At 45.4% G+C, this 18,150-nt stretch overlaps 4 protein-coding genes across 4 annotated transcripts; all 4 read right to left on the bottom strand.

Moving 5' to 3' along the window:
- Positions 1–43: 43 nt before the first annotated feature.
- On the bottom strand, positions 44–2,868 carry F5Y00DRAFT_247284 (uncharacterized protein). Its single transcript, XM_048009259.1, has 7 exons — positions 2,791–2,868; positions 2,655–2,723; positions 1,703–2,593; positions 1,383–1,651; positions 1,179–1,335; positions 886–1,130; positions 44–835 (listed from the first exon to the last, which is right to left on the bottom strand). Exons 3-7 carry the CDS (start codon positions 2,429–2,431, stop codon positions 385–387), a joined length of 1,851 nt encoding a protein of 616 aa, XP_047861012.1. The 5' UTR covers positions 2,432–2,593; positions 2,655–2,723; positions 2,791–2,868; the 3' UTR covers positions 44–384.
- A 566-nt stretch (positions 2,869–3,434) lies between these two features.
- On the bottom strand, positions 3,435–5,284 carry F5Y00DRAFT_247281 (FAD binding domain-containing protein). Its single transcript, XM_048009258.1, has 3 exons — positions 5,122–5,284; positions 4,120–5,048; positions 3,435–4,052 (listed from the first exon to the last, which is right to left on the bottom strand). Exons 1-3 carry the CDS (start codon positions 5,257–5,259, stop codon positions 3,554–3,556), a joined length of 1,566 nt encoding a protein of 521 aa, XP_047861011.1. The 5' UTR covers positions 5,260–5,284; the 3' UTR covers positions 3,435–3,553.
- A 1,081-nt stretch (positions 5,285–6,365) lies between these two features.
- F5Y00DRAFT_273357 (cytochrome P450) lies at positions 6,366–8,048 on the bottom strand (the record flags this gene model as incomplete). Its single annotated transcript, XM_048013162.1, has 3 exons — positions 6,366–6,506; positions 6,554–7,826; positions 7,873–8,048. 3 exons carry the CDS (start codon positions 8,046–8,048, stop codon positions 6,366–6,368), a joined length of 1,590 nt encoding a protein of 529 aa, XP_047861010.1.
- A 4,672-nt stretch (positions 8,049–12,720) lies between these two features.
- F5Y00DRAFT_182002 (DNA binding regulatory protein AmdX) lies at positions 12,721–17,396 on the bottom strand. The gene is made up of 3 exons (XM_048005018.1): positions 17,004–17,396; positions 13,439–16,798; positions 12,721–13,382 (listed from the first exon to the last, which is right to left on the bottom strand). The coding sequence occupies exons 1-3, from the start codon at positions 17,062–17,064 to the stop codon at positions 13,297–13,299; spliced, it is 3,507 nt and encodes a 1,168-aa protein (XP_047861009.1). The 5' UTR covers positions 17,065–17,396; the 3' UTR covers positions 12,721–13,296.
- Positions 17,397–18,150: the final 754 nt, after the last annotated feature.

Below are 18,150 nucleotides of genomic sequence, written 5' to 3'. Positions count from 1 at the left end.
AGGCACATCAGAAGCTTGGCCCAGTGAAGTAAGTAAGAAAAAAGTCGGGGTTAATACATCGCCACAACTAGTCCAGCGCGGCAAGATATGTTTAATATTTTATCATTCTTGAGTATTTACATGCATGTTACGTTATTTACTGCATGAGCCTTACCAACCCCCCGGATATTTAAATTCATGAAAAGGATTTGTTTGAACTTGGAAGGCCTACGGCGGATTGACCAAAACTCCGTATCCTGGCGACTACCCAAGCTTCAGCCAATACTACTTGGCACCAGTTCTAGTCCTAGAATTGCCCAAAGACTCGGCGTGACTTTTCAGATTATCGTTTCCATCTTTCATTTAAGCTTCAAAAAGCTTACATCACTCTACAAAGCGCTTGGGTCACCAACCCGTATCTGCGATGTAGGGCTCCATAATGTTTGTCAAGGCTCTAGAGTCGTAGCCTCCTAATTCTGACTCAAACCCGGTCATAACACTATCCCAGTCTTGTCGCGCCATCGGAAACAAGTAATCAAAGTTATTTGGAAGTGTACGACTATGTGTATCAGATTCATCGGTTGGGTCATTGAAAGGCAAACCGACATTAGGGGTTTGTTCTTGGTACTCTTTGGGATTTAATGGGGTCTCGTTTGAACTTGATACCAGGGCACTAGCGATACGATGTAATCTCTCGCAAGCATTATAAACCTTTCGAGCAGTCGGAGAATCCGCCGCTGGTGGTTCTAAAACAGATAGGACTGAAGAGAGTAGAGCTAGGTCGGTACTAGAGGACGTAGATATGGCATTTCCGGCCAGTACGATGAAAGGTACAAATGGTACAAGGGATAGAATGCTATACTACAGTGTTAAACACAAAACAATGATATCTGGGGGTTAACTTACACATTTAAAAACATGTACCATCCAAAAGGGTCTTTTTGTAGCACACGCTCACCCGCTTCCACGACCTTGGATAGTGCCGTACGTGCAGCCTCTACACACTCATCTGAGCATTGCAGTGGATGCGATTGTACAGAACTAGGCGGAAGTATTCTATACACGATAGTAAGGAGGCAGTACATCTTAATATCGAGCAAGACTGCGGCAGCGAAGAACACCTTGTCCCAAATTGGATCATCCTCAGGTATCTAGTGACGTTAGTAATGTACCACAAGTAAGCTACGTGGGATTCGTACGGCTGCAACGGATTTTTGGATTTTCAGAAGCTTGCTAGCAAATTCTCTAGCATACTGGACACGCTTCTGCTGCGGAGCACGCAGTGCTGATGCAGAAAATAACTTTCTCTGGATTTCCCCCGCAACGACGGCATAGTCAAGTAGACCGGCGTATACCCTACCAGAGTTAGCACCACTATTATATTAAGCATTGGAGCAACTTACCTGCCCGGCATCATACGCAGATAGTCTGAGTTGACCGGATAACAATTTGTCACGTCATAATGATGGATAACGGGTGTCCTCCCACAAGTCAGAGCCAACCCTTTGTCCCATAAATAGGTATGCCAAAATATTCTACTTTGTCGAAGCACCTCCTCGTTGTCTGGGCAATTAGGCAAACGATGAAATCCCAAGTCTAAACATGCCCTTGCAGCAGCACTTACTAGTCTCCATGCAATCGCGCTATGGCCTTCCTTGACGTAGAAGACCCCCTGACTAGGTAGTCAGAATCATCTTCACACTTGAGCCACTAGAACACTTACAAGAAGAACCAAAGCGCGACATGATTCCATCGACGGCTCTGAGCACAGACGAAGACTCTGCATCGCTGTTTCGGCATTTGCCTTCATTGTCCGGGTGTGGAAACGCAACACCTCCACGGTTGTGCCTATGTATTCACAATCGGCTTCTTTAGCACCTAGAAAGAGGTAGTAAAGACCGACGTTAACACAGATCCATTTCCAAATTGAGACCGGCTCAGTTGCGAAGTAAACGCCGCGGCATAGATCAATGAATTCACCCTCTTCGAATGTGGGAATGTCGACGAAGAACCGCTGTTTGAGGACTTTGCTCATACGCAGAAGCTTAAGAACAAGGTCTATTGGTGGAAGTGGAATATCTCTGGGAGGCGGATCATGCGGCTGAGGAAGAAATTCAGGGGTTGTGTGATCCGAAGCAACACCTTTACCCGTATCTGCACCGTGAAGTAACTCAGCAATCCTCTGCGGGGTGAGTAATGGGGAGAGTATTGAAGGAGTATCTAGAGCTCCTTCGTTTGCGAAATCGGAGGCTGCAAAGGTCGCCCCTAACGCATTTTCGACTAGATGAGCGTGCGACAAGAACGAAGGATCGCCATTATAGCCTTCGTTGACACCAGATAGAGTAGGTACCTGTTCATCAATCATTGGTGGTGCGGTATGATGTGTACTCTCTGATGAAGTCGAGGTTGAATTGGGACCAGGGCTTCTGCTCAACAGGAGCGTCTGAAGCATTTCTTTGACATCGCCAAGCTGACGACTGACATCTTGTACAGCCTCGTCATATTTTGATGATATGAGAACGCGTTGCCGTTTCTCAGCAGCCCGACGAGTTATACGACAAATTACGTTGAGGGTTATACAGCTCGCACATGGTGACTTTCTATCGCATTTCGTCTACTAAAAGAGTGAGTATTATGTTATAGTTATATCTTAGATAGGCACCGAGTGTAGGCACCTAGTATAAGTTAGGTAAAGGGGGGAAATTGATGTTGGGCATTACCTTTCGGGCTTTGCAGTTATCGCACTGAATATTACGTAATATTAGTATCAATTATCAACTACCTATGAGAAAAGAAAAAAGCGATCCTTACCGCAGGCCTCCGCTCTAAGGGAACACTATTTTCTGTTTCGTCCATTTTCTTAAAAGCTGCATCGTCAAAACGAAAAGGGATGTTGGATTAACTCTCCAAAACCCCGGCTCCATGTGGTACTTTAGACTTTGCCGGATTCCGAGGCCCCCGACCACTTACATCAATCTTGCTTAGTAAAGCAGGTTGCCTCCAAGATAACGTGAGGCTGAGCAAAGCGGTGACGATCTAAGCCACGCAAGTACGAAGGTCCGGGCCAAAAGACTTGCACATCTGGTCTTGGCAAATCACGTGTGAGTTAAAGAAGGAGCGCACGGTATTATTTAAGCTGTAGTGGTTGATACCGCTATAAATATAGTGGTAAGGTACTTAAACTTAGCGTACGAGCCACTATCTAAATTTTAGCTTAGCAGGTAGCTGATACAGTATCAATAGAAAAGGATGACGTTCGAATACGGTGCTAGGGACCTTCAAATGTATAAGACTTTTGGCCCGGACCTTTATACACTAGCCACAAATTTTATAAAATCCGGAGTAAAAGAAAAAAAGGGGGGTTGACACATGCAATATTGTAAAGAAGATAATGCAACATTAGTGTACATAGAAGTCAAATATAATTTATAATTATATTAATTATAACTAAATAACTAAATCGAAAAAGGCTCTAGAGAATTCAATATATCCGCCCTTATCACCGTTCTGATGCACACCTTATAGGGGTTCCCAAAAGGGTTCACCGATAATCCATCACATTTCCAAGAATGTATCACGCCGCCCTCGAAATCTTGAAACCACCCGGGATGCGCTTCTGGAATACTTCAGTGGGGTCGTATTTCGCAGCCACATCCCGCATATGCTGGATATTCTTGGCGCCATAACTTCCAAGAGGGTCCTGGTTCGATTCCGCATAGTTCAAGTAGATGAAGTCTACATCTCCATTCACCGACTTGGAAAATTCTTTGACCTGGGCTGTTACCACGGCTAGCTCTGCCCTGGCTATCGCGAAGTCCCTGTCGTCAGAGGTAACGGCGACGCCGGCGTTGAATATGACAGAGTTGCCCTCGATATTTTCTAGCCCAAGCATGTTGCCGCCTTTCTGCTCGGCGATGGTCGCCATATAAGAAGGAATGGGCTGCAAGACTAATAATGACGTGAACTTGGGGCCGATTAGACTGTTGAGCCTCTTAATTAAATCCTCGTGGAGTTCAACACAGCGACGGAGTATCTGGGGGTCATTGCGAAAAGTCAACGTTGTTCCGTAATTCCTGGATTCGATTAGTCAATTAGTTAACTCATAACCTGCCCCAAACGAGCTTAAAGTGGTTAACTTACTTAGTATTACCAGGAAACTGGGAGCCATCAGCAGCCGCCGCCATATTTTGGAGGGACGTAGACTTGAATAAGGTCGGAAGACGTCTAACATTGTCAAATGCCGATGTAGCGTTGCTGTTCCCTTGGGTATTGACATAAATTGCGTTGATAATCGTCTCGGGACTGCTTGACGCGTTGTGAATCCAAAGAGGTACAAGGGCGTTATCAGCAAAGGACTGGTCTTGGTTGGCATATCCAACTACCGCATCAATCATAGATTCCGAATAGTTTAAGCTTAGGACCCGCGTCTCATAATATAAGTCTCGCGTCGGGAGTGCTTCCATGTCAAATCGCGTGACGATGCCGTAGTTGCTACCGCCTCCCTTGAGGGCTCGCCATAGATCCGAATTTGCTGTGCTGTTGGCGTTGATGATAGTGCCGTTAGCCAGTACAACCTCGTAGTTCTTGACAGAATCACAGCCGAATCCCATTCGTCCTGAAAAGAAGGAGTTGCCGCCTCCTAGGAGGAAACCGCCCACACCAACATCGCCGTCCCGGCCCCCTGTTACAACTACCCCAGCTTTCTGCAAGTCTGCGTATGTATTTCGCCATCGGCCTCCTGGTTGTATCTTGGCGAGATTCGTCTCCGGATCATAGCTCGACGAGTTCATCATTGTCAAGTCGATAGTCACGCCGTTGGCAATGTTGTTGCTTCCGGGGAAACTGTGCCCACCGCTGCGCACGGCGATGTGCCAATCACCTCCGCCGTTGTTGACATTAACCAGTGCTTTTAATGCTGTTGCTACCTCCTCGGTGTTATGGGGAAGAACAAGGCAGTCGGGTCTGAAACGGGCGTTCTCCGCATACCAGGACTGTATCTGAGGTTCGTAACCTGCGTCCGTCGCGAGAAGTAGTCGATCCCCAAGACCGGCTTCTTTCAAAGCATCGCACTAGATAGTAGGGAGTGTAAGCAAGCGACAACTGTACCGTTATCCCTCGGGCCCTGCAGGTGTCACTACTTACATATGCAATTCCACTACTATTCGATGCTACTTCGAAGCCAGCAGCCTTAGGAACAAGCGAAGAAGGAGTCCAGGATAATTCAGATGCGGCTGCTAGCCTGGCAGCCAAGGCCGCGGCGCCAATACAAGTTTTCAACATGATGAGTAATTTAGACAGCGAAACCGTTTCTTGCGTGAAATTAGAATATCAAGAACCTGTGCGATTCCAGGAGACGAAATCTGAAGCGATTCCCATTTATATATGAGTTTACTACCCCCCTATTGCTAGGTGCTCATTAAGTTGTTTACCAGCAACACCACTATAGATCTTACAGTCGATCCCATCCATCGACGTCGGCGATTCCGCGTCAGCAGCCAATCGCCATGCTTCCCGGGTGCGGAAGCTCCCACAGTGGATACCTGTCGGAGGCCTAGGGGCCCGAAGCCCAGGCAAATAAGCCGCCGCATTTTGAGGTGAAAAATACTATATACCTACGGTACCATGGGACTCGGTGTATAGGAAATAATAAAAGGGTCGCTTGTATGAGGATATCCGCGTACCGCCTAATTAGCGTAGGCGGCAGTATAATATCCCCCTTAAAGGGGTTTATCCCCGTGTTAGCGTATATACCGTTTTCGATGGCGGATTGGCTTCACCGTCTCGGGTCAGTTGATCGACAGTTACGATATATACAAAAATAAAACAACAATACAGCACATACGACCATAGAATCAGGAAAACTCGGGATCCCGTCCGCTCTCCCCTAGATAAACCTGATATCGCCGGATTAGTAGTTGGGTCGGTGACGACCAGCGAATCCCCGGTGTTGTATGTATTCCTTCTTTTTTGCCTTTCTTTTTTCTGCTTTCGTCCTCTCTACCCCTTTTCTTGGATGTCAGATATTCGAGAAGCCATTCATTTTATTACTCTCTCCTATTATTAGGTTGCATCAGTGTGCGGTACTGTGACATCTCCGGCCTACATACAAATCCACAAATCCATATAAACCAATGTCCAAGGAAACGCGGATAATAGATGATGAAGATACAACAGAGTCCGTATATTAGATATCTACCGCTACTACTGAAATACATGGGGCTATAAATTGCTACTATTGATGCAAATGACCCATCAAGACCTTACGTAGTTCTACATCAGTGTTACCCCTATTGAACTCGTAGCCTGTAAATATTATACCTCCAACCAGTGTTTTCGACTGGATATGATCTATATCATCTTTCATCTCCACATGACTGACTGGGGGACTACCCTGTAACTTCCCCTGCAGAGCCATTGACGTTAACTGGAAATGCTTTTCCAAACTGGTCCTTAATCGCACATGCTTTAGCACTAGATCGTGGCGTAATATCACACGTGAATTGCTTCGGCGCAAGCTCGATACCCGGCTAGACGATCGTCAGCATGTGTTATGAAATCGGAAAGAATGGCTCACCCTAGAATAGGAATCAATATCCATGCCCCCTGTTCCGGAACCGTCTTTTTTAAAGTCGAATGACCAAAGGAAGTTCATCACATTCTGTGCGATCAATCGACGAGCCAGTTCCTCTCCGGCGCAAATCCGCCGTCCAGCTCCAAACGCAAGATTATTCCTATATGCCCCTGTCTCTGCCCCCTTTTTCGTCCCAAAAGGGGATTTCAGGAATCGCTCGGGATCAAATGTCTCTGGGTCATCGTATAAATCCGGATCATGAAATAGCCCATATACGTTCATGAAGATGACTGAGTTCTCCGGAATACGGTATTCCTTATAGTAAGTCTCCTTCGCGCTTCTATGCGGAATACCTACGGGGAAAACTGGTCTAAATCGGAATATTTCTTCAACAATTGCGCGAATATACGGACACTTGTCGTAGTCGTCCAAAGTCGGCCATCGATCACCTCCAACGACGCTGTCAATCTCTTTTTGACCTTTTTCTTGAACGTGGGGGTAGTTGATTAGAACTAATATGATGCTTTGAAGAAACGAAGCGGTAGCCTCGGCGCCGGCATCCATCAGGCCCTCGGCTAACCCAGTAATCTCTCGGTGTGGCATACCTAGCTGTTGCTGATTCAGAATTAAATACTCGATAAAGCATCCAGTTTTCTTATTTAGCTCTATCGCGCGTTCACATTGCTTATAAAGCGGATCAAAGACTTGGGCGCAGGTCTCCCGCGTCATGTCGGCGAGTCGCTTCCAGTACGCCCAACGTTTCGGGACATATTTCAGCGGCCATAGGATTTCAACTGGCGGGTGAGCCCCGGGGTCAGTAACTTTGTTCATCAATTTGACTCCGCGGAAATATGTTTCTGCTTCTGAACCCCGGTATTTCGGAACCCTGGATCCGTAAAGAGTTGTGATTAGCACACCTACAGCCATTCGACTGATGTGCTGAAAAGTGTTCTTCGGATCTTCAAGAATGTCGTTCATAAGCTGAGAGTACTCGGCGTCTTGAATCTCGACGTGTGACCCTAGAATATACTCTGTGATAAAAGTGTGCATAGCCTTTCGACTACGCCTCCAAGCGGGCCTATCCATATCCTCTAGTGCTTGGACATCGCCATTAGTGACCCGCCGTATTATAGTAGACTCGGGCCGATTGCCTGTATTCAGTCCACTGATATCGAGAACACTTTTAATAGCCGGCGCAGAAGAAAGAACGATTATCGTCCCGTTCAAAACTTTAAGCGAGTAAATTTCTCCGTACTCACGAGCCCATTCCGAAAATCTGAAAATTTAAGCATGAGAAAGATGTAGTTATTGGAGCAGCTTACTTGATATGAGGAAAGTAAGTAGGGAAATCCAGTGCGTTTCCTAGAATAGGGGCTGTCTTAGGGCCAGGTGGGAGCTCTTTACCCCGACTACCGATCGTATATATTTTAAGGAAAAGGAGAGTAGTAAAGACGACAAATACGACCGCTATCTGGATATTGACTGAAACGGGCTCCATTATCTCATCCTGTACGCTGTTATGCGTTGGTACATGAGCTGCCAGTATAATATTACGCCCCTAATATATCAATTAAGAATTTTCATGTCGTGGTTTTCAACGTACAGGGCTAGGGAAGTCTTATGTGATCTCATATAGTTATAAAAGCTCGACAAGGTCCATTGGATATTGAAAAAGCACTCGTTTTATTGTACCACTTATCATAAAAATTGGCATTAATACTTACTATCTCATTCGACAGATGGGAGTAATCTGGAAATAAGCCTCCCCCGTCTGTATGTAATGCTGACAGCAGACAAACTTATTTATATTGTAGACTGGAGGAATATTGATTGGGTGAAAGTGTCGAGGTAAACCCTCATCACATTCCGCTTTTGTCCTTGATTGCCGACATATGGCATCTGTTTCCTACGCGGCATATCACGGATTGTTTTTGGTATGATACTAGGCTACTTGTTATTCCCATATACGATGTCACCAATCATTGCTTGTATAATATAGTTTCTTTATTAGCCATTCGTAATTCACTTATTCTTCTGGATATTAAATGTTTAGATTTGATAAGGGTACTCCTACCAGTCCATTAATCCCTGCCCCTATTTTGACATGGCCGATATTTACCTGCGAATCCAAACGAGTACCAAAATGATAGACTATGGTATGGAACAAAACGGCAGAAAAGGGAATCTAATCTGGAGGTTTAAATCATTTATTTCCAGTTACGATAAAGGGGCGAAAATGCAGTTGGTTGCCATTGACATAGGAGGTAAGATGACAAAGACGTTATAAACGCTTTGCGATATTCAACACCACATCAAGTGGATTTTCAATAAACTTTGCAATGTACTTGAATTAGGTAGTTGCAGATAATTGTAGATATACCCAAGTACCGAAGGCACTGACGGCAGTTGTAGGGTACCTTGGTACAGTGTATCTGATGTATCCTTGTTGCACACTCAAGGAAAGATTCTTCCTAAGGTTTTACCACTTGTATCAGGCATCTACGTACGTGTACCTAAGGTATCTAAGCGACAGAAATTACACCGTACCTTAGGAAGTACCTAAGGTCATAGCGTTGGACGCACCTTCTTGCCTTAAGTCATTTCCCCCCTTTTTTTGTGTGCACTTCACCGCCCGGAATATTTATTGCCTTCTGTTGGCAGGTGGTCCACGTTGTGATCGTGAGTCACGGTTGAAAGCATCAAGGGAAGGAACGAGGCCCTCAGGGCCTTTAGGCCGATTATATAAACAGACGAGGTCCCGTAGTCCTTTTAGATTCAACAACGCTTCCGCAATACAAGACCAGTTCCACACCTTCGTTATTTCCAACAAGCTGCAGAATCATCCTGAACATAACTTAACACACATAAAATAATTGTGCCCTAACTACCTCCTAAAAAAATCAATCCTCAACACAAAAATTTTACAATACTATCAAACCATAAAAATTCTATGCAATAGCAACCGAAGCGCTGCTTGCATCTCTGGTATGTAATCATCTTTACTTCTCTAAGCATTCATCTAATTTGGAGTAACTAACAAGCTTTTTATAGCCAACTAAAGAGTAATAAACAATACTTACATATATGGCCCCAGAGTTTAATAAGGGACGACAAAGATGACCAAAGTCCACTGGACAATATGGCGTTATTGCAGCTATCCCCCTTGAGCGAGCATCGAACCGTCGCGGTACAATCAACGCACAAGGTGAGCTTCTAGTCACGTAAATGCTTGTACGCCTAAAACTGTTCCTGTGTTTTGACAAATTGGCAGCTTAGGGACCTAACCTCTAATCATCCTACATACGACATAACATATTATCACACCTGCTACTCATCAAGATGTCTCCGTCAAGATGTCTTAATTAATATGTCATCGCACGAAGGACTAAGCCAATCTCTAAGAGCTACATGATCTCTGCATGGACAAACGTGAAATCAATAACGCCTTTGTTAACTGGCCTCCAAGTCACAACTTACGTAGTAGATAAGCTGCGACAGTGCCAGCATAATGACGCGCGCTCCCTCATCGAAGGGAACAAGGTTAGTTCGAGCCAGATCAAGTTTATTCAAGTCCAGGCTGATGTTAGTAGGACCTAGTTCGCCTAATCGCGTTGAAGGAAATCCGCGAGAAAGGTTCCGTTGCCATGGACCTAGATAGGCAAGAGAAGTGCTCAGCACTTGCTGCCTATTTAACCGTCCCTCAAACTGGGATCCCAGACAGCTACCTATGGTGCGGGTGGCATTACAAAGGCTAAAATAAAGAGAAATATCGATTCAAGCAACTGAGTAATTCTAAACAACACCCAATTTTTCAATCGAGTATTAGGAACAGACCAAATACGAGACGGCTAAGCTCAACAGTCTTGAAATAAATCCAGAGCAAAGAGTCCCATATACAACGCCTTGTGAGAGACATGAGCATTCGCGATGCGCCGGATAAAGACAACCAGCATAATCAGATTAGAGACGTAATTCAGACTCTCGACAATACCAAACGCAAGAGAGCTTCGATTGTCCATTCCACCAACCCATCACGAAACTCTGCGAAGCACACTAGCACCGATGAAGAGAGCTGTCGACGCCACGTGCTCCTAAACCACAACTCCCAAGTAGTATCTAAAGTAAGTTATAACTGTCGACGCCACGCGAGCAATCATCGGGCCAATGAAGGTCATATATGAAGAACGAAGAAAAAGAAGGATTGGAGGAATGCTCTCCCGAATCAGCGAACTGATCGAAAACCCAAGACAAGACCGGCTATTCACGTCTGGGAACGCCCCCATTAACTTCCCCAACAATATTGAATATATACCTTACAAAGCCCTGGCGCAAGCCCAATCATCACTGAAGAAAACAAGGCAGCAGAACGCACAGAAAGCTAGAGAAGCTAAGGCTAAGACGACAGTGACAACACAAAAGACACCGGTGGCAGATATCTCTTCATCCGAGTCAGACTCAAACGACGATCCTATCATGCAGAACCCTCTACCTAAACCTTCACGACCTACTCAAGCTTCAGGATCTGCACAACCTTCGGGACATACCCCAGGACGATCAACTTGTAGAAACCAGAAAGAAAATGGTTCCAGCAGAAAGCTGGACCCTTCACTGTCCTAAAGAAAATTGGCGACCTGGCATACGAGCTAAATTTCCCAAGACACTGAAAAATACACAGGTAATTAAAAACACCCCTTCTAAGGATAAACAGCCAATCATCAAGCTACTTGCAACAAGAACAAAGAGAAAGCTCGAGTCTGCAGACGTACCAGCAACTCCTCGATAAATAAACAGAGAAATGGATAGACGATACTGAAGATGTCCGAAAGACTTTTTGAAATTGGGACAGATTGTGGAACACGAGGACAAGTGGGTTCGAATCCCACTGTGGTCAAACCAAACTGGTCCGACTCAGGTTTTTTCCTTGGGCACTGCTGGGCGCTGAGGGTGATTTTATCTCTGTTATAAGAAGGCGTATTTGACGGGGTTTCCCCAACCAGGTAGAGTAATGCTGTAGGCAGGTAGGGGCTGGGGATAGGAAGCGGAGGATCTCTTATGTTAGTCAAAACTCTAGCTCTGTCTCCCTTTGAAGAGGTACTCTAGACGTCTAAAGCGCCATAAACTTCGCCTGACACTGGAAGAATGGGAGGAAACGAGAAACGGATATGCCGATGAAGAAATCCAGATAGCCGTCGCAGAAGCCCGATGGAAGGGCAAAGTGAAAGACCCTAAATCACGAAGAAGAGTATACGGAGAAGATCGTTTCGGACTTGTATAAAGCGCCATAGATGCGCTTGCTGTAGCTACCTAGCTTATAGCAACCAATAGACGTTAACATTCTCATCATCGTCATGTGGAACACGAGGACATCCAAAAAGAATTCGGGGAAAGGGGGTATTAGGCCAATGTTATTAACAATCGAGAATATTATTGGCTTACCAACAAAAGAAGGGGGTATAAGGTCGTGATGCACTGGTGTAGTAATAGTCTAGGTAATTATAAATATGTTGGTATATGTATAATACACCTTTATATCTGCAACTTCACATGGAGATTGTATAACTAAGTGTGAAAGAATAGGACGGTAGGTTGGATGATAGTTAAGAATACTATGTTGCATACCTAACCCATTTTACTTCATCTATATACGTTTTCGACAGCCGAAGGATCGTAATGTGCGGCATGTAGGTAATGATGGCCCTTCACTCTCAGAATTGTAACTCGATGGAGAGATTGATAAATGCCACATCGCATATTATAACGCAAGCGATATAACCCAGAATGTATGCAAATTTTAGCATGATACCTAATATACCTAGGTAATTTACTACTCCTACAACGCCGCTATTCCTCAACACCGCCGCTAACAATCCATCAATAGTTTTTAAGCTGCACCGATTGGCGGAGCCCACACAATCCATATACACATGCCTGTTTCATGAACATCCCACCCGCTTGAGAATTCACAGCCAGCATAGCCTGGCGAGTAATTGTACTCTGAATCTCTTCTATGTTTGGAATGGATTCGAGTAGAATCTGTAAGCTTTGCGTAAGCTTTTAACGCTTTTGACGACCGACCAAGCGTGGCCCAACTACAAACGCCCTCAGGGGCTACGGTCTAAAGTGATCCATCTATATTTGCTTTTTCTGTCCGTACCTCATTAAGCGCGTCTTCTTCGGTGACCTGTCCCTAACGTAGCCCTGAACCAGCGGTGGGGTATCAAATCATCACAAGCGTATTGGTCGTGCCTCATACCATAATACCCTGATTCCTCCGAATCTATTAATACTTTGAAGGCCGGAGTGTTGCTTCCCTAACAGATTTTCAAACCTAAATCAGGCTTTTCAGAAAAGCAACCATACGCCCCATTGCTGTTTCCATCATTGGATTCTTTTTGTTGTCATGTATTTTAGTTTCACATGTATCGTATCAACCTCTCAGCACAGGTATCGTTAGGCAAACCAGATGCGCGAGAGATCCTCATAGGGCTTCTTCGTTGCTTGTCTCAGCCGTGAAAAATGCCAACAGGATAATCTGAACCCCTGGAGGCTATAGTAATTCGCAATAAAAGCCACCTATTACGAGCTTGGATCGTCCACTCGCCTTCACCACACGATGGTGAGACTTATACAGGGATATAATTCGGATCGATTGTTTTCGGGGATAGACGTTCTTGGATAATCGAGAACCGAAATATCCGATTTGGAGGGATGACGCCGGTGGCCTATATCAAATCCAGGATTGGTTCTTACTCACTGGCAATAACTGATTTGTCAGCACGCGACGCCATGAAGTTGGCATGACTTTCGAGACAATTCGCCATCAGATGAAGTACTGAAAATGAGTTAGCAAATCAAACCTTCAAGTCAATCCACTATGTAGTTGCTTACCAGGCCATATAGCGGACTTGTCAAGCATATATGCCGTGACTCTGAGAATCTTTGCCGCGTACCCGCCATAGTTGTTCATCTGGAGATGAGAATCAATGTTACGGTTGACAGTACCGCTCACAATATCCATATTCATCCTCATTTCAGCACTGGAGAGAAGCTCCTGGATTTTGTGGATAAGCTTGACGTCTTCATCCTCGAGAAGCATGATGGCTGGAACACCTCCCATGTCGACCTCATCCTTCCCAAGTACACCGAGATATCGCCCGACACGATCCTGGAGGGTAGCAACCCACTCAGCAAGAACCTGTGCACAGTCGAAGGAGCACATTGCCGATTGTACTGGAAGTTCGCGGCTAGTAAAGTCGGCATAATTGACTCCTAGCTTGTCGGACATGGATAGAGAGTCTGCTGCATAGAAAGCTGCCTTGCGAAGATGCTTTTCTCGGCGAGTTATTACCCGGCTGCTAGATCCATGACCTTGGGGCAGTTGCGGTGTTAGGGGCGAGGGAAACTTCATAGCAGAAAATTCGGGAGACGATGATTGTGTTAGGGGTGAATCAATGAAAATGGAATTCGCGGCGGAAGCGTCAGATGGGTCCGTCCCAGATTCTGCATTTAATGATGGAGAATGTTCTGCATGTTGGATAACTTCGGTACTGCGAGACAGCTCATCTGCCAGACCGTCCCAGTCTCTTTGCCAAAACTTCTCTTTCGTTCGAGACATATTTACGAATAATCGTATATAAGCCAGATCAAGTAGGGGAATGGAATCGGCGGAAAGAGGTCCCATCCCAAAGGGATTCGGGCGTTCAAGGCTGTGGTGTGGGTTACTTGCCCAGGCCGACTGCCATGCCTTCAGCGCTGGTTCAATGTGACGATGCATTTTCTCAGTCTCTTCATTGGTCCACATCTTGTTGTGGTGACGCTGGCGGGTTTCCCAAATGTAGTTGTGGAGCGCATTAATCAACACCAAGCAGCCAAGAGTACTGGGTTTAAGCTCACTCGGCGGGATATCGTTGACCTGAACTGCCGAACCTAGGTGTTGCCCGTTACCGAATGCTAGCTTTTGCTGCTTTTCGTTAGTACGAAGCAACTCACTCAAAGCTTCGTGGAAAGTGGTTCTATTGTGCCCGGCAACTCGCACACCACCCTTCAACTGGAAAGCGGCGGCGCTCTCGGCTGCGAAGAACTCTTCATCACAAGGAAGGTCCAGTGTTATTTCCGAGTTTGTCAGCGCCGGGGTATGGTTATAGGCAGTCACCAGGAGACTAGAAAGGATGAAAATGACATAGAGCGTGCGCTTCCGCTCCTCCATAGTTTTCCACCTCAACCATTCGGCCTGTTCTTCGGTCTCGGCTTTGATACCCCCATTCCAGTTACCCTCGGCATCGTTCATTTGAATTTCTTGCATTTCTATCGAATCCAGCTTCAGTGGTCGAAGCAAACCGGCGGCTTGCGCAAGGCTCACTAAAGCCGTAGAATGGGTTGAGGCGATGTCATTTGCCGTCTTGTCGCCGCAATTGTGTCCGTACACAACGTTGAGAAGCATCGCTTGCACTAGCCATAGCGGCGTATAATTAGATGACTCCGGTCCTTGGGATCCCTGGTCAGACGATGGGGTTCGCCGGAAATCAGCCTTCCGCATATCAGCCTTCCTTCGCTCTTCTAGGTATAATTGGATCATCTTCTTTGCCATCTCAAACAGCTCCTTCGACTGGGAACGCTCCATTTCATATAGAGCACCAATAGCAGCCATCGATAGAACGAGGCACCCACTGCCGCCGACGATATTCGATCTTCCATTGCCCGAGCTAGGAGTATCAAACGAAAGTGTGGGGATGTGTAGGAATGGGAGGTGAGGATGGAAATAACGGAAATAACTGGCAACGTATCGTTGTAAATCTTGGGTACTTGGTAAAGCTTTCACATTTTCAGCTGCGTTGTCTAGAGTATTAGGGAACTGTGGGGACATCGGTGAGTTAGGGGACGTGAAGGAATATTTACGGCCATTAAACGGACCGCACAGAGACAGTGCGCTGACGATCGCACTCCGCGTGGTATCTGTGATGGTTGAGACAGGGGAATGCGACTGGTGTGTACCGCTGATCGAGGTGGGCGTCTCTGGACCGGTACTAAAGTTGATGGATTGGTTCATGTTATGTGTCGTTAAGCCCGGCATTACGGAAGGACTAAGAGAACTCATAGATGGGGGCGGAGTTGAGAAGTAGATATCATTCATGCTTTTTTGAGATGATGGCTGGGGAGAGACAGGCGCTCCATTCAGTAGATCCGGGAACACCGTACCGTTCATTTCCATCGAGAATGGTGTCGTAACCTGGGGAGGTCCCATAAGAGCTGGTTGCCACATAGAGTTGGATGCCGATGTCACATTCGTCGGGTTAGAGCCATCGAGCATCACGTCGCTAATACCACTCTGACTAGTGGTACTCATTGCGGAGGGAGATGAACCGTCAACAGCATTCTCAGCCGGGTTATTGAACGACATCTGATTCTCAAACCCTGTCAACCAGTCAAAACTATCGTCAATGTGCTGGCTGGGAGTAGACATGTCCATTGCATTACCGAAAGGGGACGTATCTATGGACATGGAGTGAGGAGATTCGTTGTAGTGAAGAGCGTTCGGATTAATAGTCGAGCCGGGCTGCCCGAATAGCAAGCCGTCAAAATCGTATTCCGGTTGAAACGAAAAGGGAGGCGCAGTACGCAGACCAGCGTTAAAGTTTATGTTGATGCCGTGCGTTTCTATCTTTGGGAGTCCATGATTCATGCCTCTATGGCCCATAACTGAGGACATGCCAGCAAAACCATGCTCCACGTTGTGCAGCGGCAATCCCACGAGGCTCTGGTGGCGGCTATGGGTTTGGGGCATATGATGTTGCTGGGTCCTCGCAACCTGGGCATTCGCGGCCGCGATCATATGCATATGGTTCCCATCCACATGGCTGATGGTATTCGCGCGGGGTCTCATAGAGGCATTATTGGCAGCAGCGGAGGCATTTGCACTAGCGACGCTGTTTTTTCGAGCTCGGCTCTGAGCGGTAGCAGTGCTGCTTGTACTTTCGCGGCGGTTTCTTGGTCGCGACGATGGCGTGGTAGTCTGGTGAAGCTTCTGCTGGTGTCGCAGAAGCAGATCTCGCCGAGCAAAACATCGTGTACATTCCGGGCATTCGAACGGTTTCTCCTTCGTGTGGGAACGTTCATGACGTTTCAGATGTTCCAATCGGGCAAATGAGCGTTGACAAGTAGCACAGACATGAGGCCGAGGTTTGTCGGTTTTAGGTGGGGGAAATGGCGCGGGAGCACTAGTGGTGGTGGTATTCACCGTAATCGATGAAGCTTTACATAAAGTCAAAGTCAGTCAAATAGATCAGTTTAGTCACGTCGGTGGCTTCGAGATTCAGAACATAAGTGTGGTTTAGTATAACAAGTCTATAGAGGCGTTGCTGGTGGCCGCCGAAGCTAGATAAGAAGATGGGGATTGGGGGGGGATGGAGGGGCAATTGGAAGCTCCTTTTTGGGGGGGTGAGAAAGAGGGCCATACCGGAGTCATCGTTGCCAGCATTGTTCCCTGAGACTGCAGCGGGCGGCGACGGGTTGGACATGACTATTCGAATAGAAAGCGGAAGAGGTGGAAGAGAATTCCACCCGTCGACTACCGTGAACTCTTGGAGGATCTGTGGAATTGAAAGCAAGCAGATATGTTCCTTAGGTAGAACCGACGGCGGGCGGGAATTGAGGGTTGGGTGTAAGTGGGAGGAAACTCGAGCGAGCGATTGAGCGTTGATTGAGTGTGGTTGTGTGGCGGGGAGGTTTTTGGAGCGGGAAAGAGGCGCCTAGGAAGGAATTAGACCGGTGGATTGGCTAATACTAGGGAGGTTAGGCGTACAGTAGTGGGTAGGCAAGCAGGTTAGTCGGGTACCTCAGGTATTACGGGAAGGTATGGAGGGGCAGAGATCCCAGAAAATCCTAGACAGTCAGAGCTTCGAGGAAGCTACCTAAAGAGCTTGGGCCTTCCTATCGATTGTCGCATAATACCTCGTAATCTATTCCGTAGGTACCTAGGCATCTGGTATCTTTACAATCCCACAGCCGTATTGTGCAAGTTAACTCTTGGATTTTTCCATATGTGGTACGTATGTAAGGTAGGTAGGTACCATAGCGGGAAAATACGGTTACAAATAACCATTAGATTTTTTTAAACCATTATTTTCACTTAACAAAAACCGTTTACTATTAACCTTTATAATAAATATTATTATATATATATATAATTATTTATTTATTAACTATTATAAAAATCCAATTATTACCTTATTTTATTAAATCTTATTTACCATTATTTAAATAAATAATATTATATTATAAATAATGTTATATTAATAAAATTTATTAAAAAAATTTAACCGTTATTTTACTTTTTATAATCCGTTTATCGTTACGTTTTTATTTACCGTTACACATTTATTTACCGTTATATATATAATAACCTTTAATAAAATATAACCATTAATTTACTTATTTAAACACGTTTATTATTTTTCTTTTAATTTAAATAATATTTTTATATATTATTATTTTTATAATAATTATTATTTTTATTATAATTATTATTAATATAATAATTATTATTTTTTTTATAAAAAAACGGTTTATTATTATTTATATAAAAACTATTATTTTATATAATA

Source organism: Daldinia vernicosa, assembly GCF_022497035.1.
Source record: "Daldinia vernicosa strain CBS 139.73 unplaced genomic scaffold F5Y00scaffold_62, whole genome shotgun sequence".
Taxonomy (NCBI): Eukaryota; Fungi; Ascomycota; class Sordariomycetes; order Xylariales; family Hypoxylaceae; genus Daldinia; species Daldinia vernicosa.
This window is presented reverse-complemented; position numbering and strand designations above follow the sequence as displayed.